Below are 27,676 nucleotides of genomic sequence, written 5' to 3'. Positions count from 1 at the left end.
ATGCAGGTCACTTCCAGCCTCCTGAGCTCCACCTTGATAAACAGGTAAAAGCTCATCAGGTGAACATTTTGATTCATGAGCAAACACCTGCAGAGGTTGTGACATTCCCATCAGCCTCAGCTACAGTATGCTAACTGCTAATTAGCACATGTTAGCATGCTAGCAAGCTAAACCGTGAACCGGTGACAGCTGTAAACATGAACAGTGTGTTTCCTAATAAACTCTTCTGTTTGTTCACTGTCTGTCTTCTTCTTCTCTGTCTGCATTTGGCTCTGTTTGCAGGTAGACTGACACCTGCTGTTTGTCCGTGGAACAGCATGAAACAGGGTCGTGTGTTTGTCGCCTGTTTGCTCAAAGGAAACTGGGTCCACTCGTGTGAACGTGGCTCCACAGCGCCACCAGTCATGTGTATGTTTAGCTCTGAGATGTCAAACATGAGGTGGTTGAAAGCTCCAGAAACAGCAGCGACGTCGGCTAGAGCTGCTGATTAGACAGAAGATGTTTTAGTTCTTGTTACATAAAAAGTTCTGATATTTTACAGATGAAACGATTAATGCAGGAAGTTTTCACTCGATCGATCAATAAAATCGTGATTAGCTGCAGCTTTACCCTCCGGCTGCTGATGAAGACTGTGAGGTGTGGTTAAGAGCTGAGGAAAAGCTGAGTAAGTGGACTTTGAGCTAAGACTTTAGATTTTATGTCAGGACTGATATCAGAAGACTTTGTCGAGTTAAACCTGATGTTGGTGTTCAGGACATGTTTCCTGTTTCACCTGTGGAACACGTGACTGCGTAGGTTAATGGGGGGGTTAAACAGGCAGGCAGGCGTGTGTGTGTGTGTCTGGCCCTGCAGCAGTTTCTCCTTCCAGCTGTCTGTCAGTCTTATCAACACCTCCGCTCACTTCCTGCTTTTTAGTACCGGAGTCTTCGGCGTGAGCACGTACGTGCACGCCCCCCACACACAGTGACAGGGCGCGGAGGGAGGGAGCCGTGTTGTCTGTACACCTCAGTGTGTGTGTGCGCGTTGAACCTCCCGGCAGACTCACACACTCAGCGGACTGTGGTGTTTTCCTGCAGGTTAGCGCGGCTCTGCGGACTCTCTGCCGGGTCTCTGCTGGTTCTTTGTCTCTGCCGGGTCTCTGCCGGGTCTCTGCTGGTTCGCGGAGTCTCGGTTTCATGTTGGACCAACTTGTTGAGAGTTTTTTCCACTTTGCTGAACCCGGCAGTGAGTCTGTGAGGGCACACACAGCGAGCAGGACTCTCCAGCTCCAGGAAAGGACTTTGCGTCGCCGTGGACTCCAGCTGCTGCCTGTGGAGCAGAACCTGCGGGTGTAGTCGCAGACAGAGAGGAGCAGCAGGAGGAGCAGCAGGAGGAGAAAGTTTCTGTCCTTCACTCGCGCTGCTGGAGGAGCCTGACGCCGCTGCAGGATGTCGGACTCTGCGTCCAGTTTCCTTCACATCGGGGACATCGTGTCGCTGTACGCGGAGGGTTCAGTGAACGGCTTCATCAGCACGCTGGGGTGAGTTCATCGATCCCACACACACACACACACACACGCGCGCGCGCGCACACCGGTTACCTGGGCTGTTCACACACTCAGGACGTTCACTCCAGTTTCAACGTATTTCAAGTATTTCCACTTTGTACAACTCAAACTGCACAACATCAGACTCTCTGCAGCCAGCTGACAGCTGCAGTTACTGTCCACATAAAGGATTTACATTAAAAAAACACGATAAATATGTAAAATCTAATTCATTGTTAAGAATCAAACCGAGTCTCGTGACCTCGGTGTATTTGTGGCCTTTTGTTACATCTCAGACGTCTGCGTTTGTTTTGTCCCATCAATCATCCGACGACCCCTCAGACTGATCTGGCGACCCCGTGGAGGGCCCCGACCCCGACGTTGGGCCCCACTGGCCTAAACCAGCTAACAGTAAATGACGTAGCAGAAAGTAGCTCCACCTGCAGCAGCTCCACCTGCAGTAGCTCCAACAGTAACATGCTGCTCTAACATTGATGCTTCAGCATCAACAATCTAATAATGTGTCATAGAATCAGAGATCAGACACAGGAGACCTTTTACTGCACAGACAGTACTTTTACTGCATGAAGCTGATTATACTGCTGTACTTTTACTGCATGAAGCTGACAATACTGCTGTACTTCAACTGCATGAAGCTGATTATACTGCTGTACTTCAACTGCATGAAGCTGATTATACTGCTGTACTTTTACTGCATGAAGCTGACAATATTGCTGTACTTTTACTGCATGATGCTGATTATACTGCTGCACTTTTACTGCACAAAGCTGACAATACTGCTGTACTTCTACTGCTGATACTGGTAATATGTATGTTATTGTTGTTCAATTAGGATTATAAATGCAGGACTTTTAAGTGTAATGGAGTATTATTACACTGGTACTCTGAGTACTTCTTCCACATTTAGTATTTTGAAGTGAAAAGACGACTGCTGAAGGTTCACATTAACTTCAGTTCATGTATTTTTACACAGATTCAGGATTTATTCTCCATCACTTACTCAATGTCAGTACTTTCATTTGACTGGTTCAGGATCTGTGTGAGCGGCCACTCACAGCTGAGTGTTCACTTCAACATGCTAACACACCTGAGGAGACGGAGGTCCTTCGGAGCGTGCAGACCCCTGCTCAGGACTCTTAAGGACTCTGTGGTGGCCTCTGCTGTCCTCGACGCTGTCTGAAAACGTCTCTTTGGTGGAACTGATGAGTTCTGGTCTAGTTTTAACACTGTTTCTGTGAAGAATTTTAGTTTAGTTTGAGTAAAAAGTAGAAATATTTCCCTCTGAAATGTAGTGAAGTGCGAGTGACGAGTAGGAAATAAAATGTGGCTTTGCACAGACGGTGTTTGCTGGACTTTTGGACTAAAGCGACTCATTTCAGAAGATCAGCGTTTGATGTGTTGAACTCAGCTTCTGACTCCTGTTTTATGACGGACTCAAACATTTAAAGATGTTTTTTTTAATCTCATCTCTCTTTGCCCACTAGAGAGCGTCGACGGGAAGATTTTCACACTGTAAAATGTCTCGGTTGACCACGATTCTTTAAAAACTGAGTTTGAGAGATGATTTATGCTGAAAAACAAAGATCCGCTGATATATATTATACTCTCAAACGTTGATATTGATATTGGCCTCAAAAATCTAGAATTGATCGAGCTCTGCTTTATGCCGTGAAAACATGGAAGCAAGCTAAGCTAACTAGCCTCCACTGAGTGGAATACAAGCTTGAGGCTCAGCTGCTTTTTGACACATGAGACAGTTTCCTTGTGTGTTTTAAAGCTCCTGGACGTCGTCTTTCCTCTGCAGCGTCTTATTCTCCATTCATTCCTCTTCGTTCAAAATGAGACGTTACAGGAGAAAGACAGCAAACGAACTTTTCTCCTCAGTGAATCTGAAGCGAGAAAATACACTCAGCAGAAAAATGATGATTCTGAAACTTTCTCTGATGTTTTCCAGAGAGTTCAGGAATGTCTGACGTACTGTCGAGAATAACTTTCAACACACACACACACACAAACACACACACAGAAAACACACCCAAACATGCTTGCACACACCCACACACACGCACACCCAGACACACACACACCCACACATGCACACAAACATGTACACGCACACATGTATGTACAGACATACACACAAACACAAACATACACACGCACACACACACACACACACACACACACACACAGAAAGTGGCAGCCATGTGCTTGTGTGGCAGGAAAAGGAAGTGGTACCACATATGTCCAAGAGAGATTTCCACTGTGCCAGTTTGTGTGTGTGTGTGTGTGTGCGTGTGTGTTTCCTGTACTGTGGTCTTACACCCACTCTCCTGCATTTGACTCACTGTTGACCTTTTACAGTTTCTCCGCATACCTTCACTTGTTGACTTTTGCTGCCTCCCTTCGATCTGAGCAGCAACAATAAAACAATACGTTGCCGTTTTTAGCCACACTAGCGTCATATGCTAACAGCTGTAAGGAAGGAGAGGTCATGTGGTCAGTTCATGTTGGTCCAGTGTGGAATAATTTCCACAGCTGTTGGATGGATGGACATGAAGTTTGGTTCAGACGTCTGGAGGATCAGTCCTGGTGATGGTCTGACGTCCTGCAGGTCTCTCAGAGTTCAGTCTGTGGACTCAGTGGACAGACACTGAGGAGCATGTGCAGGGGACACGCAGCGCTTCAGTAAAGCTAGAAGCTACATAACATTTGTTAACTGAGTCACAGTCATTGAAGTGAATGAGCGCCATCTTGTGGTTGGTTATCCATTTCTTGTAATGGTTTAAATTAAAATTTACGAAAAATGCTAATGTTGACATGCTAAATGTTGCGTACTCATTTGCCTACATGCTAACGACTCAATGCGCTAATCATTGCTTTTTTTATTTAAGCAAATTTACATGCTAATTTTCTTTAGCATGCTTAATGGCAGGTTGTTAGCTGCTAACATGCACTTTAACAAGCCAAAAACAGGTCTATGGTGTCTTCATGGAGGGCGGTGTCGGCCTGTCTGTCCAGCAGTTTGGTCCAGACTGAAAATGTCTCAACTGTTTGATGATTGTGATGAAATGAGGTTCAGACGTTCATGTTCCCGTCAAATCCTCAGAATTTTCATTGAGCGCCCCCATCAGGTCAACATGTACTCTCATTTTTTATTTATCATCAGCTCAGATTTCCAGTTTGTTTTCAGTATTGTTGGTTCATGACTGAATACCTGCAGAGCTCAAGATGTTCCCATCAGTGTCAGCTGTGCTGTGGTTTTTTAGCTGCCACACTAACAGCGAGTTTAACATGAATTAGTGAATTTCTCCATTGTGAGATCAATAAAGTCTTATCTAATCTAATCTAATGAGACAAGAGAAGCATCAGATAATCCTGCTGTTCAGTGAGTGTGTCCGTCCTCCACCCCTTTAATCAAACAAAACCAACAGGAGCCACCTGAATGTCCTGCAATAAAGTCATCAAGAGACGCTTCTGTCTCGTTTGTTTCTCGGAGTACAGGTATTTGTCCAATACAGCCAAAAGTATGTGGACAGCCAAACATTACAGCAGCTCCAGTTTGTTCCTTTCCTCTTTCAACATGACTCAGTGAGTCCTGAGCTCAGCGCCATCCAGCACCTGGACCTCAGGCTGTGAGCCAGACCTGATCAGCCAGCATCAGAGCTGGACCTGAGTGATGGGAGCTAATCGTGAAGGCTCAGCACGTTGTTGCAGTGACGTTACACTATCACAAATGTTCAACTGTCCACATAGTTTTGGCCATGTTGTGAACATTGTGTGGTGTTTGCTCACAGTTTGTTTCCGTTTGGGAGAGACATTTGAATAGGGAGTACCTGCCAGGTGAGTCAGGTGAGTACAGAGGGATGTGCTCGTTTCCCTACAGTCAAATGAAGCTGCATCAAACAAACAGCATTCAAACAGGAAGCTCGTCACTTCTAATCCATCCGCTGTGAACACAACAACACAAACAGTCGTCAGCTCCCGTTCTCCTCCTTCAGGACGAGCCGTCCTCCCTCACCTGCTCCCCAGCAGAGCTCCATCAGGTTAAAGTCACAGACGTGAAGTGAAACATCTGTCAGGAACTACAGCTGTGCGACAAACTTATCATCACATTGGTTTCATTACTGTGTAGGTGTTCATATTATTGTGTCCATCTGTGCTTTTTATTTTGCTGTTGATCTTTGGATGAGATTCAGCTCAGATCAGATTCAGCTGTCAGTCTGCAGAAACACTCGAACTGAACTCACCGTGATGGAGGGTGGATGAACACGGAGGGTGGATGAACATGGAGGGTGGATGAACACGGAGGGTGGATGAACATGGAGGGTGGATGAACACGGAGGATGGATGAACATGGAGGGTGGATGAACACAGAGGATGGATGAACACGGAGGGTGGATGAACATGGAGGGTGGATGAACACGGAGGGTGGATGAACATTCTGTCTCGTCCTGCAGGTTCAGTCTGTGGCTGATGGAGAACACCTGTGGTTGTTCAGATACTCAAATCCATATTAAAATCTGTTTTTCCTGCCGCAGGGTGGAGGAGGTGGAGCAAACAAAAACAAACCACATTTTACGGATGGAGCCCTTTAGACAGAGTTTAGTCAGTGTGATGTAAAGTTAAGTGAAATGATCAGCTGATGAATCGTTTTGGGAGTTTTCAGAGTCCAGGTCGGTGTCACAGATCTGATGTCACTCAGGTGATTATCTGTTTACGTCAGGGGGCCCAGACTTAATGGAGGGCCAAACCTGGAACTTCATTGAGGGCCAAACCTGACCATTTTACTCAACAAAACAAACAGCATCAGTTTTTTTCCAAATCAAACCTCATGCGGGACCAGCTTTGGCCCACAGGGGCCACTCTGGGCCACCCTGGTTTTCATGGTTTGTTGCTTTACGACTGGATGCCAAATCTGTTGTTTTTCTTAAATCCAATTTACTACCTGAGACTTTCTGAACGTTTGAGCCGTGAAACCAGACTCTGAGTCCAGCTGATGAATCCTGAACCAGATGTGGATGAAAAACAGGCCAGCTGTCAGAGAGCTGAACAACATGTTAGTCACTGACTCAACATACCAGAGAGTGTGTGTGTGTGTGTGTGTGTGTGGGAGACAGTCCTGTGAATAGAGCAATCAGCGAACACAGGTGACCTGAAAGACACACCTGGCAGGCAGACAAAAGGACTGATTGGCTGTTGTGGTCTCAGGGATGTTGGACTCTGTGGGCGGTCGGAAAGCCAGACTCCAAAGAAAGAAAGAAAGAATGACTGGAAGTGAAGAGGAGAGGAAAAGTGGGAAAACATAGTGGAAAAATTTAGAAAAGATAAAAACAAGAGATGTGAAGGAGGATCGATAGAAGACAAGAGGACATCTTGGAAGTGAAGACATTAAAAAAAACAAAAGATGAGGAGACAGGAAGTGAAAAAAGAGGAAAAAAGGAAAGAAATTAGGAAGAAAAACAGAAATCATCTGCCGTACAAACAGAAGGCGATCGAAGCGACGCAGGTTTTCATGAACGTCAGCTGATAACGACCACGTTCGTTAATATCTGATCTGTGCTGTTCACGTGTTGACTCTCTGTGTTCGTCTCTTTGTCCTGATGAGACGGTCACTTTATTTCCATATGTGTTTGTTTACTGAAGCACAGTCATTTACATGATGGTCGACTCAGTCGGTGACCCTCATACACACAGCCTGTGTGTGTGCGTGTGTGTGTGTGTATGTGTGTATGTGCATGTGTGCGTGCGTGCATGTGTTAGTTCTGTCTCTGTGAGGACATTTAAAAACTGAAGACATCGCTGGAAAAGGAAGGCAGTTGTTGAAAAGTGGCGACATTTTTAGAAAAATAGCACATTCATGTAATCATGTGCATCATTATTATTCATGTCAGGATGTTTTTTGGACGGTAGGAATATTTTGGAAAGATGAGGACAGAAGGTCATTTTTTAGTGCTGCCATTTTTAAATTTAGTTTGAATTATTGGTGTATGTGGTGGTTGGTTGATTGGTTGGTTGGTTTCTTGATTGGTTGGTTGGTTGGTTGGTTGATGGTTGGTTGGTTGGTTGGTTTCTTGATTGGTTGGTTGGTTGGTTGGTTGATGGTTGGTTGGTTGGTTGGTTTCTTGATTGGTTGGTTGGTTGGTTGGTTGGTTTCTTGATTGGTTGGTTGGTGGGTTGGTTGGTTGATGGGTGGTTGGTTGGTCGGTGTCTTGATTGGTTGGTTGGTTTCTTGATTGGTTGGTTGGTTGGTTGGTTTCTTGATTGGTTGGTTGGTTGGTTGGTTGGTTGATGGTTGGTTGGTTGGTTGATGGTTGGTTGGTTGGTTGGTTTCTTGATTGGTTGGTTGGTTGGTTGATGGTTGGTTGGTTGGTTGATGGTTGGTTGGTTGGTTGGTTTCTTGATTGGTTGGTTGGTTTCTTGATCGGTTGGTTGGTTGGTGGTTGGTTGGTTGGTTGGTTGATGGTTGGTTGGTTGGTTGGTTTCTTGATTGGTTGGTTGGTTGGTTGGTTGGTTTCTTGATTGGTTGATGGTTGGTTGGTTGGTTGGTTGATGGTTGGTTGGGATGTCACCGCAGCAGAACACAAACAAACCACAGGGTGCAGATGAAAAAAATGAAGCAAATGTTAAACACATGTAGTATCAGAAACATAAAATATGCACTTCCAATGGTCCAGTTGCAGGAAGGTGTTCAAAAGAAGATGTTAAAAAGTTGTATTTCAGTGTGTCAGAGGTGACTGAAAAGTGCAGTTAGTGAGCTCCTCCTCAAGAAAGTCCTCCACCAATCACTGAGCTGGCCTCCTAACGAGCTTGTCGATGTGCTGCCAGCACACATGTGGAGAACATCTGCAGCATGTTGTTGCAGATGTTTTGGCCTCTGAGTCTAAACATGTAGTCCGTCTGGTTTGTTGTTGTTCAGTTTGTTTCTACTCGTCATACCTGACTGAAGGCGTGTTGTCTGACCCCCCAACAGGGACCACAATCAAAGTCAGCCGTCAGTCTTATTGTGTTTTTACCTCCTGCGGTTTGACTCTCAGGTTTCTCAGGACTGGGTGGGTTTAGGGTAACCTGTGTACTTTCCTATGCGCAAACAGACTGACTGCAACCAGTTGAATGAACAAAAAAGTGAATGTTTGTAATGTAGAAACAGCCACACTCAGCAGGACAATGTCCATGTCTCCTCTCTGTTTGTCTTCTGGCTTCAGTTATCTGAACTGTTTGAACAGAGCTCATAAAGCAGCGTTTGGCAGATGATCGTTAAATATATGGAGGCTGGAGTTTCCCACAATCACTTGCAGACACCCGATTTGTTTACAAGCTGTGGTTTTTGTTTCTGATTGACCTGCGTGACCCGACTGAAGCAGAATGCAAAAATATGACTCAGATACACACTTAAGTCATCGTTGTCATTTCAACACTAACTGCAGATTTAAAGAACTTTTTTCAGTTAGTGGAACGTGCTGAAGCCAATGTGTAGCTCCATCATATAAAACGAGACTTTTATTGTGAAATTTAAGATGGTGAAATGTTGTTTACTTCACAATAAAAGTCCAGAGGATCAACTTTTACTTTGCTGCTCTGGTTCAGACCAAAGAAAACCATCCTGAGGATCATCAGAGTCTGAGAACATGTTTCTGTTTGTTGTTAGACACACACACACACACACACACACACACACACACACACACACACACTTGTGAAATCTCTTTTCCTGCAGTGAGCAGACAGTCTGCAGTCAGCAGGATTACCTGTTCATTCATACACACATTAACTACATGCAGCAGGAGGCCAGGTTATGTGTGTGTGTGTCTGTGTGTGTGTGTGTGTGTGTGTGTGTGTGTGTGTGTGTGTGTGTGTGTGTGTGTGTGTGTTTCAGACTGCCAGGGGCCTCTATCTGTCACTATTGAGCCCCTCTGTTGCCTAAACACTGATGGTAGGAGAGCTTTACTTTAATGAGACACAAATACACACACACGTACATACACACACACACACACACACACACACACACACACACACACACACTCACTCCTTCAGTGGTATCTACTCATGATGACTGTTGCAGTGGCGGTGAACCTGTTTTTAGACCTTCAGGGCCACACAGCAGATGCTGTTTGTGGAGCTGGTCGGGGCTGTATGCTGTGAAGCAGCCTGCAGACAACAGCTAAGGGCTGAAAACCCACGCTCTCATCTGCATGAAGCTTTTACACACAGAAGGAGCTCCGGAGCGCTCTGATTGGCTGTTGGTACGGCTGCTCCTCACAGTCAGGCTGAACTTGTTGCTTATCAGCTTAATCAGCAGCATCGGGTGAGAAGATGTGTGTGAAAATAGAAGAAGTGTGACTGCAAACAGCAGCACGATGCTGCCGCCACTTGTTTCCTGTCCTCTTTTAAACAGGACCGGACCGTCGTCTCTTCAGCCACTTCGCCTGCTGGGCTGCTTCCAGTATAACCGCCTGTTTGCAGACTGACAGCCGCTGGTCTCAGTTCAGTTTTATAAAAGTGAGCTGAGATGATCCGAGCTCCTTTAGTCTCTACGTACAGTTTAGTGTCTGTTGTAGTCGCCATCTTGGATCTGTGTAAAATCTGTGTACTTAAACATCCTGAAACTGCACAGATAATTTGTACAAATACATTAATTTATCCATTAATTATATAATTGAAATACAAGGAAAATAGCTGAAGTATTCATTCTTAATGTTGTCTGTATTAATGGAATGTACGTTTCTTTAATGACCTTCCTCCATCTGGTTCTCCTCTCGTCTTCTCCCACTCGTCCCTTCTTCCTCTTCTTCTGTCTCTCCTTCTCCTCCTTTCTCCTGCCGCTGTGACTCTGATTCATGACATTTCTTCTTCTTCTTTGGTGTTTGTCTTTAGGTTGGTAGATGACCGCTGTGTGGTCGAACCAGCTGCTGGAGATTTGGAGAATCCTCCAAAGAAGTTCAGAGGTAAGACCGTGTGTGTGTGTGTGTGTGTGTGTGTGTGTGTGTGCGTGTGTGTGTGTGCATGTGTGTGTGTGCGCGTTTGTGTGAGTCAGTTCAACCAGCAGCAGGAAAATAGCACTGTAAAAACTGTATGTCTGCAATGGCGCCATCAGGCGATGGTCATGTGTCAGATCTAACCAGCACAGTGGCGTTAAGTCTGCAGTGTCTTCAGGTGACTGGCAAGACTACACGTATGACCCGACCAATCACAGCATGTCTTACTTCACGATCAGCGGTCTTGTGTTGCAAAACAAAAAAAAAAAGGGAGAAAAGCCGTGTGTGGACGCGCTCCACGAACTCTTCTTCTGTGGCGTCGTCTCACCTGACAGCAGCATCCGCCCCCCTCCTCTTCTTTGCTATGCTTACCTGACTGCGCTCTGGAGGGAGCACCCGATTGGCCAATGCTCAGGAACAGGTCGTGGAGATGTCACATGAGGCGTGTCACACACGCTTGAGTTTTCATCCGGGTCGTTTATGATGTCACTGAACAAGCTTTTATTTTGAAGAGAACAGAGCCCTTATTTTTAAAAAAATAAAACTCTTAATATTGGCATCCGGTGTGGTTTCAGTCATGTGACACAGTCCAACAGGACCCGACCACACCTGAGCAGCAGTGAAGTACAACCATGAAGTAACAGAAAATGGAAGCAAAGTAAAAGTACCTCAGAATTGTTCTTAAGTACCGTACTTGAGTAAATGTACTTAACAGTGGTTTTGATGTCATCTCGCCACATCACATCATGATGGCGTCACACCTGTAACGTTCAGCTGCTGGTTGAACTTGTGTATTTAGGTCATGCTGACGGGCTCTCGGGATCCGGTTCTAACCTTCCCGTCACAACCATGATGTATCATAAGAAACTCCTTTAGTACAACCACACAGATGTTTGACGTCAACAGATGTCAGCTGGGCTCCCGACTGCCTGTGGAATCCGCAGCTACGACCGACCCGACGCAGGTCCTGGGTCAGGTCCTAAGAACCAAATGGGCCCATGAAAACCTCCAGAGTCCTGTATGAAATATAAATGATGAGTGTGTGTGATGTGAATCCAACTGTGATGAGAGGCTGCTGGTGAAGCTTTCCACTGACTGCTCTCTGATGAGGTCACACACACACACACACACTCACACACACACACACACACAGTATATAGAAAACAGCTTGTTGCACCATCTGCTCTGTGCTGTTTTAGTTTTGGGACGTGGAGCAGTTGAACCAGTTTACAAGTAGATCACAGTGAGTGACTGCTCGAACTTTAAAACCAGCACAGACAGACCGGACAAGTCCAGCGGTGGAAGAAGTATTCACATCATTCAGTAAGAGTATAAATACACACTGTGAAAGTACTCCACTGCAGGTACAAGTCCTGCATCCAGACCTACTTCAGTAACAGTATATCGAGTATTATTAGCAACATGTACTTAAAGTACTCACAGTCAAAGTGTTGGTGTATCAGTAAAATGTTCCTGTCAGTGTTTCTCATCATATCTGATGTTTGTGGATTAATATTCCTGCTGTAGATGTTTCAGGTTGAACTCATTTGAACTACTTTATATACTGTTGGCTGGTTTAATCTACAGCGATGCATCATATTCTATAAGATCATCATATGTTTGTCCTGTGAGAACCTCGTATCTCAGAAAAACAGCCTGTTTTCAGCTTTGTGACAATTAATTTTCCAGCTGATCCAAGAGGCTTTTTAAACAGTTTATTTAGCTGAAGAAGGACCAGAATTTCATCTTCATCCTTCAGTTTATCACAAACATTCAGCACATCTGGAGATACAAGCTTTTCACTGGACAGGAAGTAACGAGTAACTGAAGCTGTCAGACAAATGTAGTGGAGTAATAAATGCAATATTCGTCTCTGAGGTGTAGTGGAGGAGAAGTTGCAGTATTTTGAATTTGTACTTCAGCACAGTACTTGGGTCAGTGTACTTAGTTACATTTCACCACCTCGTCACACCCACCTGGAGATTTGAGCTGCAGCTCAAACTTCATGTTAAAAGTGACAAAAATAAATCTGACAAAAAACATCATCTTCTGCTTTTTTAAACACATTGTGATTAGAATCGCCTCATTATACGCACATTATTTTTCTCTTGATCAGCTTAACATATTTATGTGATGAGCCTGAAATGTGTGAAATGGATGTGATGAAATCGGCAAGACTGATTCACTAAAGACAGTTCCTTACAGTCCACTGCTCGTCGTACAGAGCGACGTCTAAAAAATCAGAGTAAACCGACTAAACATTTCCAGTCAAAAGTTCAGTTCAGGAATTAATGTTAATTAACTCATTTTCACCTGTATTGGACAGTATGCTGGAGATCCAGGCAGGAAACAGGCAGGAAATAGATATTCACTAACAGACAAACAGCAGCCTGTGTGTGTGTGTGTGTGTGTGTGTGTGTGTGTGTGTGTGTGTACGAATTAAAAGCTCATTTCCTTATGTCAAGATGACTTTAAACCTGAAAATCCATTTTGATCTTTACAATATGACACAGGCAAATTATGTTTGCCTACGCAAACACATTTTAGCGTGCAGGATCTGCTGGAGGAGAGTCAATATTTACCTCCCTCTCCTCCTCTTTGTGTTTTCTCTTGTTTCTTTTCTCTCCATCTTTAGTTCTTTTTCTGAATTTCTGCCTTTTTTTCCATCTGATCCTCTTCTGTCTTGTTTTCAGTGGAACTAAACGATGAATATTTCTTATTACTTACGGACGTTTATATTACTTAAACGTCCGTTTTAGCCGCACAGCGTCTCTCTGTTGGTCCATCTCCTTCATTCAATTTGTTTTTAAAGTATGTCTAAGTATGCTCACAGTATAAGTCTAAATGACTTTACTTCTGTCAGGCCAACATTTCCAGTGCTTATTATGTACTGCTATCAGCTCAAGCTGTATTTTAGATGAATGCTAACTCATTCTATGTTGTTTGCCATGCTGGCATGCTAACTGCACATATGTCAACATGCTAAAATGCTAATTTATTTCAGAGTTTGGTCCATCCTCATCCTAAAAGCCTGTTTTTTAGGTAAAAATCTAATACTTATACAAATACATATTTCATGTGTCCAGAAAAGGTTATGTTAGCATGAAATAGCACTCTGTGATTATGTAATGCTAAGGGCTTACCAGGGCTAACTATCTGCAATGATATTACAGGACCATGCTAATGTTACTCCTTATTCCTTTTTTTTTTTACTACGTGGATCATAAACTGATGAATATAATGACATCTTTCCTTGCACCTTTTAGCCTTAGCCTCAGCCTGTTAGCATGACATCATAGCCATCAAGTGCATACTTAATTAATGAGTCAGTTGGACAAAGTTTTCATCCAGCTCACTCAATTTAAAGTTAATTACAGCTGATAACATTTGCAAGTAAAAGTTGTCTTTCCTGTTTGGCAAATCAACAGTCGCAGGCTAACGTTGAGATGCTGCTTCTGACTTCTGTCTCAAATCAAAGACCCATTTTTAAAATTTCTGCGAATTTTGAGGATGAGAATATTTGTGGGTGGGCAGACTGCACTTTATTATCACTGTTTCATGTATATGTTAGCACTAGCATTTTAACATTAGCAAGGTGTGTAAAAAAATAGAGTAGGATACAACTTAATGCTAACATGAAACATCAGTGAGCTAATATGCTGTTAAAGATTAGCTTGTTGTGTTCGTCAAAGAATTAACTGTATCATCCTTTTATCATGATCAGGAATTAGTTCAAAATCCAAGAAAATGTGTTTTTTAATTCTTATATTTGATGTACAGTGTAAGTTTAGAAGACAACCTGTGAGTTTAAGTCAAATGCTAACAACATTAGAGCTTTATGTTTTCAGTTCGGTTCTAGAGGAGACATTTTACAGTCTGTTTCATGTGGTTTTGATGGGCGACCATCAGTGTTAGTTTCCCTAGCGGGCTAACAACAATGTTAGCATCTCCAGGAGACTAAAACTGATGTTAGCTTCTCTAGCAGGCTTCATTTGATGTTAGCTTCTCTGACAGGCTAACAGCATTGTTAGCTTCTCCATGCTTCTCAAGCATGTTTCTGCTTCGAATGATGATAGTTGATCCGATGTGTAGAGCTGAGCCTGAAAGCTGAGCCTGTGAACCATTGGAAGCTGTCCAGGTGGCTGGTCTCAGGTGATGTTGCTGGTGGAGAAGCTGGATGTAGAAGTCCTGGGCCTCCGTGGTTCCACGTGATCTGTAGTATGAGGCCAAATACTCAGAAACGACTCTGGTGACGGCCGATGGTAGTGAAATGAACATTCAGGTCACATGAACAGGTAGATGGTACCTGGTATCTGGTAGATATTCCTGCAGTCAACTCGCCAGCTGCAAACTCCTTGAAACGTGCAACATCGTGGCGTTGTATCGGCTGCCTTATCATGAGCAGCCCGCAGCACACCTGTGCAGTAATCTGCTGTTTAAACAGCTCTTCTGCCACACCTGTCAGGTGGATGGATTGATTAGATAAGATAAAACTTCATTAATCTCACAACGGAGAAATTTTCTTGTGCTCAGTAACATGGATTTAAATTTCTGATCAAAATTTGAGAGGAACAAGCCTTTTGTGTGCGCAGAAAGACTCGTAGATCTTTTATTTCAACTGATAAAAAATGGGAGGAAACAGAAAAAGCAGTTTATATTTTGTTCAGTGTTGTTCTACGAGGGTTCGGTGACGTTCCCATCAAATATTTCCAGTTTTCCAGGAATTTAAAGCGTCCATTTGATCGTGTCTTTAAAGACTCCCACTGCTGGTTAATCAGCTGACAGAAACAGAGACTATACTTGGTCATATGGCAGAGATAAATCTCTGGATGAAGCACACACACATACAGTCAGAGAGGCTTAATGTCAGATGCTTCACCAGTTTGATGTTCTCAAACCAAAACAGCTAATTAGCTTCACGTGCTGGTCCACTGACCAATCATCACCCCGGAACTAATTTCTCAACCCAAACCACAGCACAGTGAGTCCTCATATCAATACACCATGTGTAAGATTAAGGTTATTTACCTTCTAAGATTATGGAGAATAAGGTTGTTCAGGGCGTTTCTGAGAAATGACAGAATGAATGTTTAGCCCTGTGTCTTTGAGCTGAACAGTGTCCATCTGTCCTGTTCTGTCCTCGCTCAGATTGCCTGTTTAAGGTGTGTCCCATGAGCCGGTACTCGGCTCAGAAACAGTTCTGGAAAGCCAAACAAGCCAAACATGAGAAGGACAAGATCGCTGATGTGGTTCTGCTGCAGAAACTACAGGTAAGAGACACGCCCCCCCCCCCCTAAACATTGATGATCCAGATCATCAATCAATAAGCCCCCGAGTCGATGCATAACTCGTCCAATCACTGCACTTTTTCTTAGATGGTCGTTGAACACAGAGTAAAGCAGAATAACAGAACTAAGTGTGATGGAAAGTGATGTTTGCTGCTGAAGCTCAAATGTTTGGTGGAAAATGAATAACATATGTCTAATAATCACAGATGAGGTTTATCAAAAACACATCAGTAATAATCTGTAGTATATGAATAAAGAGAACAAGCACTACTCACAAACTACTGCTGACCCCCCGTCAGTCTCTGTTTCAGTATTAGCAACACTGCCGTTAATCTGACTGTATGTTTGCTGCTCATGATTATTGTTTGGTTGTATGAAGAGTATGAAGATGATGTTCACACCCTGATGTTACACCATGTTCTCAGTAAAAAGAGACAAGTGTGTGTGTGTGTGTGTGTGTGTGTGTGTGTGTGTTTCTTCCAGCATGCGTCCAACCTGGAACAGAAACAGAACGAGACAGAAAACAAGAAAGTCCACGGAGACGTGGTCAAATATGGAACTGTCATGCAGGTGAACGACTTCTTCTTCTTCTTCTTCTTCTTCTTCAAGGAGCAAACAAAATAATATTTACAGGTTAAACATGAAACTGGAGATGGGTTGTCACATGCTGATTTCAGTGAGAAAACTCTTTGATGTCTGTCATTGTTGTAGCCCAGCACTAAAAATCCAGGACCCTAAGGGGTCAGGGGGGGCCCAGTCCCGAGCCCCTGTTTGTAGAGACAGCTGTGGCCTCGTGTTTTCAGGTTGTCCGTCCGTCTCATGAACAGAGCACCTCGGGAACGCCTTTCTGACACGAGAGAATTCATCCACCAATTATCACAAAACCTCATAAAATGATGAAGTGAGGACGTTTTCTATCCATCAGGTCAAAGGTCGTCTTCACTGTGACATCATCATGTTGTGCAGAAGCTCTTTCCTGTTCGTTATTCAGCAGCGTCTCTCAGGAGCAGCAGGCAGACTGCGACCGTGTTTCAGCCGTATGTGCTGATATTGATCTTCTTCCACCAGACGACGACAAAAACAGAACTGATCACACACGATGAAAACAAAAATACTTGAATAGATGTATTCAGTACGTCACCGGCCGGTATGCGGTGTGACTGAACACGACTGAACACGTCTGCGTCCAACAGCGCTCATGCTGCCATGACAACCAGGTTCACACCTGTCACCAGGGCAACGTGTCCTTTTGACTTTCTCTGTGATACATATGTGATCATTTATTGTACCTGTCTGACACTCGTGTGTACACACACGTACACACAAGTGCACACACACACACACACACACACAGTCTTACTGCTTTGCTCTGTGTGTCAGTGTATTGCTATCTGTTAGAGTCAATATTGACCTTGCTTCAGAGTGAAGATCTGTCAACATAACACACACACACATACACACACACACACACATACACACATACACACACACACACACACACACACACACACCTTTCTCCTGCAGGAGTCTTTATCTTAACAATCTGACACAGTTACACTCAGCAGCAGCCACACCCAGACTCTCACTGTGTGTGGGTGTGTGTGTGTGTGTGTGTGTCTGTGTTTGTGTGTGTGTGTGTGTTGAAGGTGTGGAGGAGGTTGCATGGATCTGTAACACTCCATTAAACCACAGCACAAATGAAAACTGAGCCGCACCTTTCACATGTTTAAACACACTCAGTGTGTCTGAGAATGATGAAGCAGCTTTATTCCGTATGTTTCTCAGGAACTGTCCGACTTCCTGTCTGTGGCTCTCAGCTTAAAGCCCATTGGTTGCTGCTGCAGTCATGAATCCTCAAACACAGCTCACATGTGTTCCTGCTGTTCATAGTGGACATTCAAAGATCCCTTTCTTATCCAGAATGTATACCACACTTTATCTGAAGCTCAGATTAGACTTCAGACAAATTAAGTGGATTTGTTCCAGATTTGAAGCCTTTGAAGTGTTTTTGTTACCGTCATTTCACTGCAGCTCAGCAGGGAAACAGTTCAGTCTTCATCAGGTCACACTTGTGAAATGTGATCAATTTTGAACTTATCCTTTGAATAGCTGCTCACTGTCAGAATAAACTACACTGAGTGTTCATGAAGCAACAGTGAGGCTCACTGATGTGTTTCAATGGAGCTCTGTGGCCCAGAGGAAGAAGATCTATCAGCTGTTAGCAGTTAGCAGTTAGCATTACTGCTGGTTTGAGTCTGAACACAAGCAAAAATGATAAACAATCACCAGACTTTATATGCATATTCTCTGTGCCCAGTTGCTCCATATGAAGAGTAATAAATACCTGACAGTGAACAAGCGTCTGCCGGCTCTGTTGGAGAAGAACGCCATGCGGGTCACTCTGGACGGGACGGGGAACGAAGGCTCCTGGCTCTTCATCCAGCCGTTCTGGAAGCTCCGCGCCAACGGAGACAATGTAAATCCACCATCCTGAACACCTCACACTGCAGACCAGGTTTACAGCACATTCACTGTGCTCACAGGGAGAGCTTCAGAGTTATTCATCAGTTTCATGTCTCCAGTGACCTTTTCTCAAATAATAATTAAAAATAAATAATCATGATCCGCACATTAGTAATAATAATAAATACAGCATATTTCAAGCAACAAAGACGCAACACTATGTTCATACACCGAAAACAGATTAGAAAGCAGAAACAGTACAAATAAACCAGGAACAGATTTTTAAAAAGACCCAAAGAAAATGCTCAAGAACAACTAAAATCCTGCAGCTGTGGAAACTACAGTCAAAGAAAGTGTGTTTTCTGTGGATGCTGCTGTTAGCAGGAGTTACAGTCAATTAATTATTGCTTTTAGAGGTATTTTCAGTCAGTAGTGGTGGTACAGACAGTGTTATATCAGTAGTCGTACTATCAGTAGTTGTAATAGTAGCGGCAGTAGCAGTGTGGACTGTGTAAAATGTTAAAACAAACACAATGAGTCATTTTCAGATGAACTGTGTGTGTGTCTTTCTTTGAGTCCGTGTGCTGATGTCCTTCATAAGATCAGGGCTGGAATGATTTAGCAGTTTGACACAAAATTTAACTCAAGGACCTCTTTCTATGTTTTTCTGGACCTTTCAGTCACATCTCACAGCCTTCATCTGCTGGTGAGGTCTGTCAGAAAAAAGCTAGTAAGTGGAGCTTGAGTTAAACATGAAACTGAGACCTGAACCAAGCCTGTACCTGATCCAGCTGATCCTGACTCATGCTTATTAATTACTTCTTTTGGCCAGAAGAACCACAGATACTATCAGTTGAAGTAGTAACTGAAGTAGTTGTAGTAGTTGTAGCAGTATGGGTATTTTGCTGCCTCTTGCAGGTGGTTGTGGGAGACAAAGTGATCCTGAACCCGGTGAACGCTGGTCAGCCGCTTCACGCTTCAAACTACGAACTGACCGACCATCCAGGCTGCAAAGAGGTGAGACGCAGCACTGACACTGAGACTGAGACCAGTACTATCAGAACCCCCCAGTAAACGGCTCTTCCTCCCTCTGCAGGTGAACTCTGTGAACTGCAACACCAGCTGGAAGATCAACCTGTTCATGATGTTCAGTGACCACAGAGAGGAAGTCCTCAAAGGAGTGAGTTACTGACACACAGCAGACAGATTGAATTATTCCAGCTTTGTTTCTGAGAAATCTGCTTTTTCCTGCAGTTTGGCTCGTTTGATACTTTCAAATACTACAATACCCATGAGCCTCAGCTGCTGTTGCTGTTGAGAAGAAACAGAGCAGACAAACGCTGCAGACTTTAACGCTTGTGTCACTTCCTGCCTGTCAGGGCGATGTCGTGCGTTTGTTTCACGCCGAGCAGGAAAAGTTTCTGACCTGCGACGAGTACAAGAGCAAACTGCACGTTTTCCTCCGAACCACACTGAGACAGTCGGCAACATCAGCAACCAGCTCCAACGCCCTGTGGGAGGTCGAGGTACGAACAGAGACACAGAGACAGAGAGAGACAGAGAGAGAGAGAGGGACAGAGAGAGACACAGACAGAGAGAGAGACAGAGAGGGACAGAGACACAGACAGAGAGAGACAGAGAGGGACAGAGAGAGAGACAGAGAGAGAGAGAGAGAGAGACAGAGAGAGGGACAGAGAGAGAGAGAGACAGACAGAGAGAGAGAGACACAGAGAGACAGAGAGAGACAGAGAGACGGACAGAGAGAGCGAGACAGAGAGAGAGAGATAATGTGAGAGAGACAGACACAGAGACAGGGTGAGGCAGAGAGAGAGACACAGACAGACAGAGAGAGACAGAGACAAACAGTTTCCTTTGAAGCTCACATTGGTTTAAACTCTCTCTGTACTGATTGGTCCATCAGGTTGTCCATCATGACCCATGTCGTGGGGGGGCGGGACACTGGAACAGTCTCTACCGCTTCAAACACCTGGCCACCGGGAACTACCTGGCTGCTGAGGTAACCATGGCAACGCTGGGTGGAAGGACTGATGAGTGACTGGTCAGATTTTTAGCGCCAGCAGGATGTTGCTGACTGTGGTCTTATTGTTGCAGTTTTGTCCACCATTTCTGTCAGTGATAATAACTCTAATATCTAAACTAACTGGAACAAAGGTTCTGAAGGGTCTGAGGAAAACGTGCTTGTGGTGTTGTTGTTGTAGGAGAACCCAGGCTATAAAGGAGACAACGCAGAGCCGTCATCCTCAGTGAGTCCCAGTTTAACTCTTTACTGTTGTCACTTCATCAGCACCAGAGAGGCTGAAGACTGAACTGGTCTGAACATTATGATGACTTTACTTTATGACTAAAACATCAGCGTGCAGCAGAAACTACCTTAAAGAGGTCAGTTTGTGTCTTCCAACCCTCTCACCTCCTCAGCTTCACCCTGGCCTCTGACCTCTCTGCAGGTGGACAGTAGTCGTACCAACAAGCGTTACCACGGTGAGAGGATTAAGTACAAGTTGGTGGCAGTGGCTCATGGGAACGACATCGCCTCGCTGTTCGAGCTTGACCCGACCACGCTGCAGAAGACCGACTCGTTCGTGCCACGGTAAGATCTCTCGCTGGGTTCGGCCACCTGCTCGGAACGAGCCGGCGAGTGAAAGCAGGATTTGTTTCACAGCAGCAGACTGATGAGGATGTTGATTCATTTATCAAGTGAGCCTTTATGGCCCAGATAACCATGAAGACCTTCAAACAGAACTGCACACAGAGTGATCTGTTTGTCTTCCAGAAACTCGTACGTACGACTGAGACATCTGTGTACCAACACCTGGATCCAGAGCACCAACGTCCCCATCGATATAGACGAGGAGAGACCCATCAGACTCATGGTTCGTCCCACTCCAGTTCAGACATGCTCACATGCTGTGAACCGACTGTGTTTGCAAGTGTTAGCGAAATAGTCGCCCAATAATTTCCTGTTGAAAAATTGATTGATTGGTCCATTGGTTGGTCAGTTCTTTCAGCTCGAGTTCATAGGACCGAAGATTGGAAACTGTCAAGTACTAAAAGCTGGCAGATTCACACATATCTACTCTTTAATTGTTCCTGAATTATTATTCTTTTCTTCACGTTTAAAATTTGAAAACATTTTGGTTCTTTTGATCAATAGAAAAAAAAAGTTTCAGAGAAATTCAGGCATCATATTAACACTAGTCTTCATGTGACATACAGATAGAAGCAGAGTGTGAAGCTTTTTCCACATGAAAAAGAGAAAAACCATATGGTCAAACATGTAAACATGTGAAAATGTGATATTTAGAAACTAACATACAGCAGGTAGTATTTTGTGGAGAAAAAATCAGAGCTGGAGTTACTGTCCATCAGTGTGTGAGGAGTATTTTAATCCAACTCCTGCTGCAGTTAGGAACGTGTCCCACTAAAGAGGATAAGGAGGCGTTCGCCATCGTCTCTGTTCCTGTGATGGAGATCAGAGATCTGGACTTTGCCAATGATGCCAGCGCCATGTTGAGCACCGTGGTGGACCAGTTCAGCCAGGGCTTCATCAGCCAGAACGACCGCCGGTACGATACTGAGTGTGTGTGTGTGTGCGTGTTCATGTGTGTTTGTGTGGTAAGGGCAGTGATCTTAAAGCTGTCAGATTATCCTTTTTAATTAGATTAAAATGTATTTAATCAAAGATGGATACGTGGACCACGTGGTTTGCACTTGACAAGAATTAGCCGTCTCGTCTTTTCCAAATCACAAATCAATACTGGCAGTCACTGGTTGGTTAGGTTTCCAGGTCCAGAGAGCTGATTTAACTGTTTCATTTCTGAAGGAGATTCATGGGAACATAAGCAAGAGCAGATAGGGAGGAAGACCTTGAGGAACCGCTGATAACCAATGGCTTTGTTGATCAGGTTTGCCATCAAGCTGCTTGAGGACGTGGTTTTCTTTGTGGCTGATGTCATCAATAGCGGTCAGCCAGTCTTGGATGTAGCTATGACCAAAGCCAACCGAGAGAGACAGAAACTGATGAGAGAACAGAACATCCTCAAACAGGTATGATCCAAAACTTCCTCAAGGATTTAAAAACACAAGCAGGAAATGCTCGAGCCAAATGCTGATGACCACCAACAAACTGGTGTCTGGTGTGTGATTGTGTGCTCAGATCTTTGGCATCCTGAAGGCTCCCTTTAAGGAACGGGGTGGAGGGGAGGGTCCTCTGCTGCGTCTGGAGGAGCTGGCGGACCAGAAGAACTCTCCCTACCAGTACATGTTCAGACTCTGTTACAGAGTCCTCCGGCACTCCCAGGAAGACTACCGCAAGAACCAGGTGAGGAGGATGATGATGATGAAAATGATGGTAATGATGATCCCCCTAGTCAACTACCAGAGAACTCAATGTGTTCAGTCAGCTGGATCTTTCCATGTCAAAGGGGATATCCTATACTGGGACCATTTACCTTTTCTGTATATAAAAATAAGATTTGTGACAAATTATCCAATAAATTGTACCATTTTATGCAGATGATACTGTTTTCTATCTACTCATCTTGACAACAAACCAAGTCTTGGGAAGGTCCACAAATGCTGGACCCTGCAATTCCCACAATGATATTAAATGAAGACATGTGGGAAAAAGCTACCAGCTCAACTTACTCCACAGACTCCTGCTTAAAATTTAAATAATCTCAAATTAGTATTGAGGTGCTACAGATCAGAATTTGTCTTTTCAATGAGACATCCGTTTCAAGTTACATTTGCTTCTAATTAGTTGTTTTTACTTCATTTTGGGTAGTTTTGAAACTTAAATACCTGTTTATGCATCTGTCTAATTATCATTTATAGTCTTTGGTAATGTGTGACAACGGTGTTATTGTGAATGCTATCCTCTTGACAGAAGTCTCTCTTAAAAGATTTTAATCTCAACACGACTTTAACCTGGTTCAATAAAGGATGAAGAAAAAAAGATGATGATTATAAGGGAAGAGATAATTGTGATGGAGATGATTAGTTGACAGAACTAAGAATCTCCCCTCAATGTCCATTTTGTAGCCGTTCTGGAGCTTTCAGTCATATCACATAAGCAGCAGATGGATTTCGTTAAGTTGACAAAATGCCTTAAAATCCTTAGAAAATACAATTCTGACAACTTAGCAAACTCTATCTGCAGAAGAAAGCAGATAGACAGAAGCTGAAGGCTCCAAAACGGCTACTAAATGGACCTTTAGGTGAGATGTCACCTGTTGTTCACAAGGTTGAGAATAAACTCTGATGATGATGATGATGACGTTGACGGTAGGGACACTCAGAACAAAAATGATGAAGTTAGTGATGATAGTTGACAGGCTAAAAACGATGATGGTAATGATGACCATGATGATTATGGTATAGGTGTGTGTGATGGTGATGTTGTTACTGTTGGCAAAAAAACTAAATACAAAGAGGTGAAAAGCAAGAAGTGATTGAGTCCCCTGTTCAATCAGTCTCTCTCCCCTCCTCCAACCTCCAGGAGCATATAGCAAAGCAGTTTGGTGTGATGCAGAGTCAGATTGGTTATGACATCCTGGCTGAGGACACCATCACTGCCCTGCTGCACAACAACCGGAAATTGCTGGAGAAACACATCACCAAGACTGAAGTGGAGACCTTTGTCAGTCTGGTCCGCAAGAACCGAGAGCCCAGGTACACCTGGGGGAGGGAGACAGGGGGGAGAGTTGGTCAGTGTATTGTTGTTATTTTATTGTGCTTATATGGCCTTTGTGTGTGTGTTTCGTTAGGTTTCTGGACTACCTGTCAGACCTGTGTGTGTCCAACAATGTGGCCATTCCCGTCACTCAGGAGCTCATCTGTAAATGTGTGCTGGACCCTAAAAACCAGGACATCCTCATAAAGACAGAGTGAGGAGGAAGGGAGGCATGACCTTTGATCTTTAAACCTTGTGGTTCTGGACAGCACATTAACCATCGAGAAATGACAGGATATCTGTCATAGTGTAGTCTGTAGTAGACATGGACATTCAGCAAGACAAACCTGCATGAGAGTTAAATGGGAGGCAGCAAAACTGATTTTTCTGTTCATTCATGAGTACATTGCAAAGAGGAATTGATAATAGCAAATTATACTTTCAATGTCATTTAATGTGTTAGAATTTCACTTGACTTCTGTTTCGCTCCATCCAGACGACGTGTTCCCAGAGAAGCCCCCCCTGGTGGTGTTCAGGGAGAATACATGGGCATGGATGACTATGGAGATGAGGATGAGGTAGGTTTTTTTTTTTTTTTTTACTTTTTAATCACTTTGTTTACCCCCACACATGCCAAGCAACTAAGTTTCCCTGGCCACAAACACACCTGGGACGATAGAATCACAACCACAGTGTTACGATGATGCTCCGATAATACTACTGTTGTTGTGTTTTTATGGTGACAATGCCATAGACCGTTTTGTTGCCTTCATCACATAGAGTGAAAAAAAAACTGCATGCACATCCATGAAACAAGTTCTCATTTTTAACAATGACGCAGGGGAAGGTCATGTCCATCTATTCAGTTTGATTTTATTCTTGTGTCTTCCTGTAGGTGTGGCTGGTGTGGACAGACAAGACCAATGAGAGACAAGAGAAGAGCATCAGACAACTGGCTCAGGAGGCAAGACAAGGAAACGCTCACGATGAGAACGTCCTAACCTACTACCGGTAAACACAAACACAGTTTTCACGTTTTATTTCATTTAATTTATTTAAAACGCTATATTGTACGTTCATCGAAGAATGGCATTAGCAGAGAGCAAAGTACATGGAACCTGTCTGTTTCTGTGTACACCTGAAGGTATCAGCTGAAACTCTTTGCGCGAATGTGTTTGGATCGTCAGTATCTGGCCATAGACGAGATCTCCAAGCAGTTGGACATTGAGCTCATCTTTCTCTGTATGATGGACGAGACACTGCCATTTGACCTCCGGGCCTCCTTCTGTCGCCTCATGCTCCATGCTCATGTAGACCGAGACCCACAGGAGCTGGTGACGCCGGTGAAGTTTGCTCGCCTCTGGACTGAGATCCCCACCTCCATCACCATCAAAGAGTTGGTAGATTTTGATACTACAGCAATGTGTCATGTGAATTATCAGGTCTTTTGAATTTTTTTCTATCTTGCATGATTGGTTTTTTCGCACTTTTTCACATGCAGATCCAGGATACCTCAGTGGGGAGTTCAACAGACTTGATATCTTAGTCACTGGGCACGAATGTGAATCTAGACAATCTGAAGGACTTGCAGACTTCCTCACAATGCACGTGTGTGATGTCCACAAGTCTGTAGGGCCCCATTTGCACTTGCTATTCGAACACTTTGATTTAAACATAGCCATGTTTTTGTGTCTCTGTTGACCAGATCACAACTGACTGCAATGGGTCTTCATTTTCCCTTGTGCCATTCAAACCGGGTTGACCCCCTTCAGTCCAATGATAGATGAGAAATAGCATCTAAACTTCTGTGTTAATGTTGTAGCAGTTAATTAGCTGACATTTTGTTTGGCATAGATTCCCTTAAGTCTGCAGAAGTGTGCTGGATGGACAGAATTCTTCCAAAAGATATTTGCTCACTTGATGTCTTGACGGTGGGATTGAAAGCACTGTTTAATGGCCTCTTCATACTGTGTGGCAACAGCGCTGTTGCAGATTCATTGACTGTGTCCACACCCTCTAAGATTGACTTAAAGGATCTTGGTCCGTGTGTCACACTGCACTATCCACGAAGTTCCTGGTGTACCAGTGTTTTGACTTGGGGCGGCCATTTTTTTTTTCCGTAAAATTCCTGTTTTTGAAGCCTGGGTAGCTCAGACGGTAGAGCATCAGACTTTTAATCTGAGGGTCCAGGGTTCAAGTCCCTGTTCAGGCGATTGGTTTATTGTGTGTGGTTCCTTCACTTGTCAGTATTCATGGAGGTCTACAGGAAGCCTGCTTGTGGCACTGGGCACGAATGTGAATCTGGACAGTCTGAAGGACTTGCAGACTTCCTCACAACACACGTGTGTGACGTCCACAAGTCTGTAGGGCCCCATTTGCACTTGCTATCCGAGAACTTTGATTTAAACATAGCCATGTTTTTGTGTCTCTGTTGACCCGATCACAACTGACTGCAACTCTGTGTGTGGTTCCTTCACTTGTCAGTATTCATGGAGGTCTACAGGAAGCCTGCTTGTGGCACTGGGCACGAATGTGAATCTAGACAATCTGAAGGACTTGCAGACTTCCTCACAACACACGTGTGTGATGTCCACAAGTCTGTAGGGCCCCATTTGCACTTGCTATCCGAGAACTTTGATTTAAACATAGCCATGTTTTTGTGTCTCTGTTGACACGATCACAACTGACTGCAACTATGTGTGTGGTTCCTTCACTTGTCAGTATTTATGGAGGTCTACAGGAAGCCTGCTTGTGGCACTGGGCACGAATGTGAATCTAGACAATCTGAAGGACTTGCAGACTTCCTCACAACACACGTGTGTGATGTCCACAAGTCTGTAGGGCCCCATTTGCACTTGCTATTCGAACACTTTGATTTAAACATAGCCATGTTTTTGTGTCTCTGTTGACCCGATCACAACTGACTGCAACTCTGTGTGTGGTTCCTTCACTTGTCAGTATTCATGGAGGTCTACAGGAAGCCTGCTTGTGGCACTGGGCACGAATGTGAATCTAGACAATCTGAAGGACTTGCAGACTTCCTCACAACACACGTGTGTGATGTCCACAAGTCTGTAGGGCCCCATTTGCACTTGCTATTCGAACACTTTGATTTAAACATAGCCATGTTTTTGTGTCTCTGTTGACCCGATCACAACTGACTGCAATGGGTCTGTGGTTCCTTCACTTGTCAGTATTCATGGAGGTCTACAGGAAGCCTGCTTGTGGCACTGGGCACGAATGTGAATCTGGACAATCTGAAGGACTTGCAGACTTCCTCACAACACACGTGTGTGATGTCCACAAGTCAGGAAGCCGCGCTGTTGCAGATTCATTGACTGTGTCCACACCCTTTAAGATTGACTTAAAGGATCTTGGTCCGTGTGTCACACTGCACTATCCACGAAGTTCCTGGTGTACCAGTATTTTGACTTGGGGCGGCCATTTTTTTTTCCGGAAAATTCCTGTTTTTGAAGCCTGGGTAGCTCAGACGGTAGAGCATCAGACTTTTAATCTGAGGGTCCAGGGTTCAAGTCCCTGTTCAGGCGATTGGTTTATTATGTGTGTCCGTGTGTGGTTCCTTCACTTGTCAGTATTCATGGAGGTCTACAGGAAGCCTGCTTGTGGCACTGGGCACGAATGTGAATCTAGACAATCTGAAGGACTTGCAGACTTCCTCACAACACACGTGTGTGATGTCCACAAGTCT

The 27,676-nt window shown here is 44.2% G+C and overlaps 1 protein-coding gene and 2 non-coding genes across 4 annotated transcripts in view; all 3 read left to right on the top strand.

Annotated features, from left to right (window-relative positions):
- The first annotated feature begins 1,048 nt into the window (after positions 1-1,048).
- The window catches only part of itpr3 (inositol 1,4,5-trisphosphate receptor, type 3), a 69,780-nt gene continuing 43,152 nt past the window's right edge, over positions 1,049-27,676 (top strand). For both annotated transcript variants that reach the window (XM_041945897.1, XM_041945896.1), the window contains exons 1-20: positions 1,049-1,519; positions 10,424-10,494; positions 15,673-15,794; positions 16,296-16,382; positions 18,130-18,288; positions 19,194-19,292; positions 19,372-19,455; positions 19,655-19,801; positions 20,197-20,292; positions 20,495-20,539; positions 20,741-20,883; positions 21,067-21,166; positions 21,699-21,859; positions 22,199-22,340; positions 22,450-22,614; positions 23,794-23,966; positions 24,062-24,181; positions 24,464-24,545; positions 24,863-24,978; positions 25,112-25,363. In XM_041945897.1, coding sequence (XP_041801831.1) covers positions 1,428-1,519; positions 10,424-10,494; positions 15,673-15,794; positions 16,296-16,382; positions 18,130-18,288; positions 19,194-19,292; positions 19,372-19,455; positions 19,655-19,801; positions 20,197-20,292; positions 20,495-20,539; positions 20,741-20,883; positions 21,067-21,166; positions 21,699-21,859; positions 22,199-22,340; positions 22,450-22,614; positions 23,794-23,966; positions 24,062-24,181; positions 24,464-24,545; positions 24,863-24,978; positions 25,112-25,363 — 2,456 coding nt within the window. In that variant the 5' untranslated portion in view covers positions 1,049-1,427. The remainder of the gene's footprint in view (positions 1,520-10,423; positions 10,495-15,672; positions 15,795-16,295; positions 16,383-18,129; positions 18,289-19,193; positions 19,293-19,371; positions 19,456-19,654; positions 19,802-20,196; positions 20,293-20,494; positions 20,540-20,740; positions 20,884-21,066; positions 21,167-21,698; positions 21,860-22,198; positions 22,341-22,449; positions 22,615-23,793; positions 23,967-24,061; positions 24,182-24,463; positions 24,546-24,862; positions 24,979-25,111; positions 25,364-27,676) is intronic.
- trnak-uuu lies at positions 26,107-26,179 on the top strand. The gene has a single exon. It is a non-coding gene; the product is annotated as a tRNA-Lys (tRNA).
- Positions 27,443-27,515, top strand: trnak-uuu. Its single transcript has one exon. It is a non-coding gene; the product is annotated as a tRNA-Lys (tRNA).

Source organism: Chelmon rostratus, chromosome 10, assembly GCF_017976325.1.
Source record: "Chelmon rostratus isolate fCheRos1 chromosome 10, fCheRos1.pri, whole genome shotgun sequence".
NCBI classification, from domain to species: domain Eukaryota; kingdom Metazoa; phylum Chordata; class Actinopteri; order Chaetodontiformes; family Chaetodontidae; genus Chelmon; species Chelmon rostratus.
This window is presented reverse-complemented; position numbering and strand designations above follow the sequence as displayed.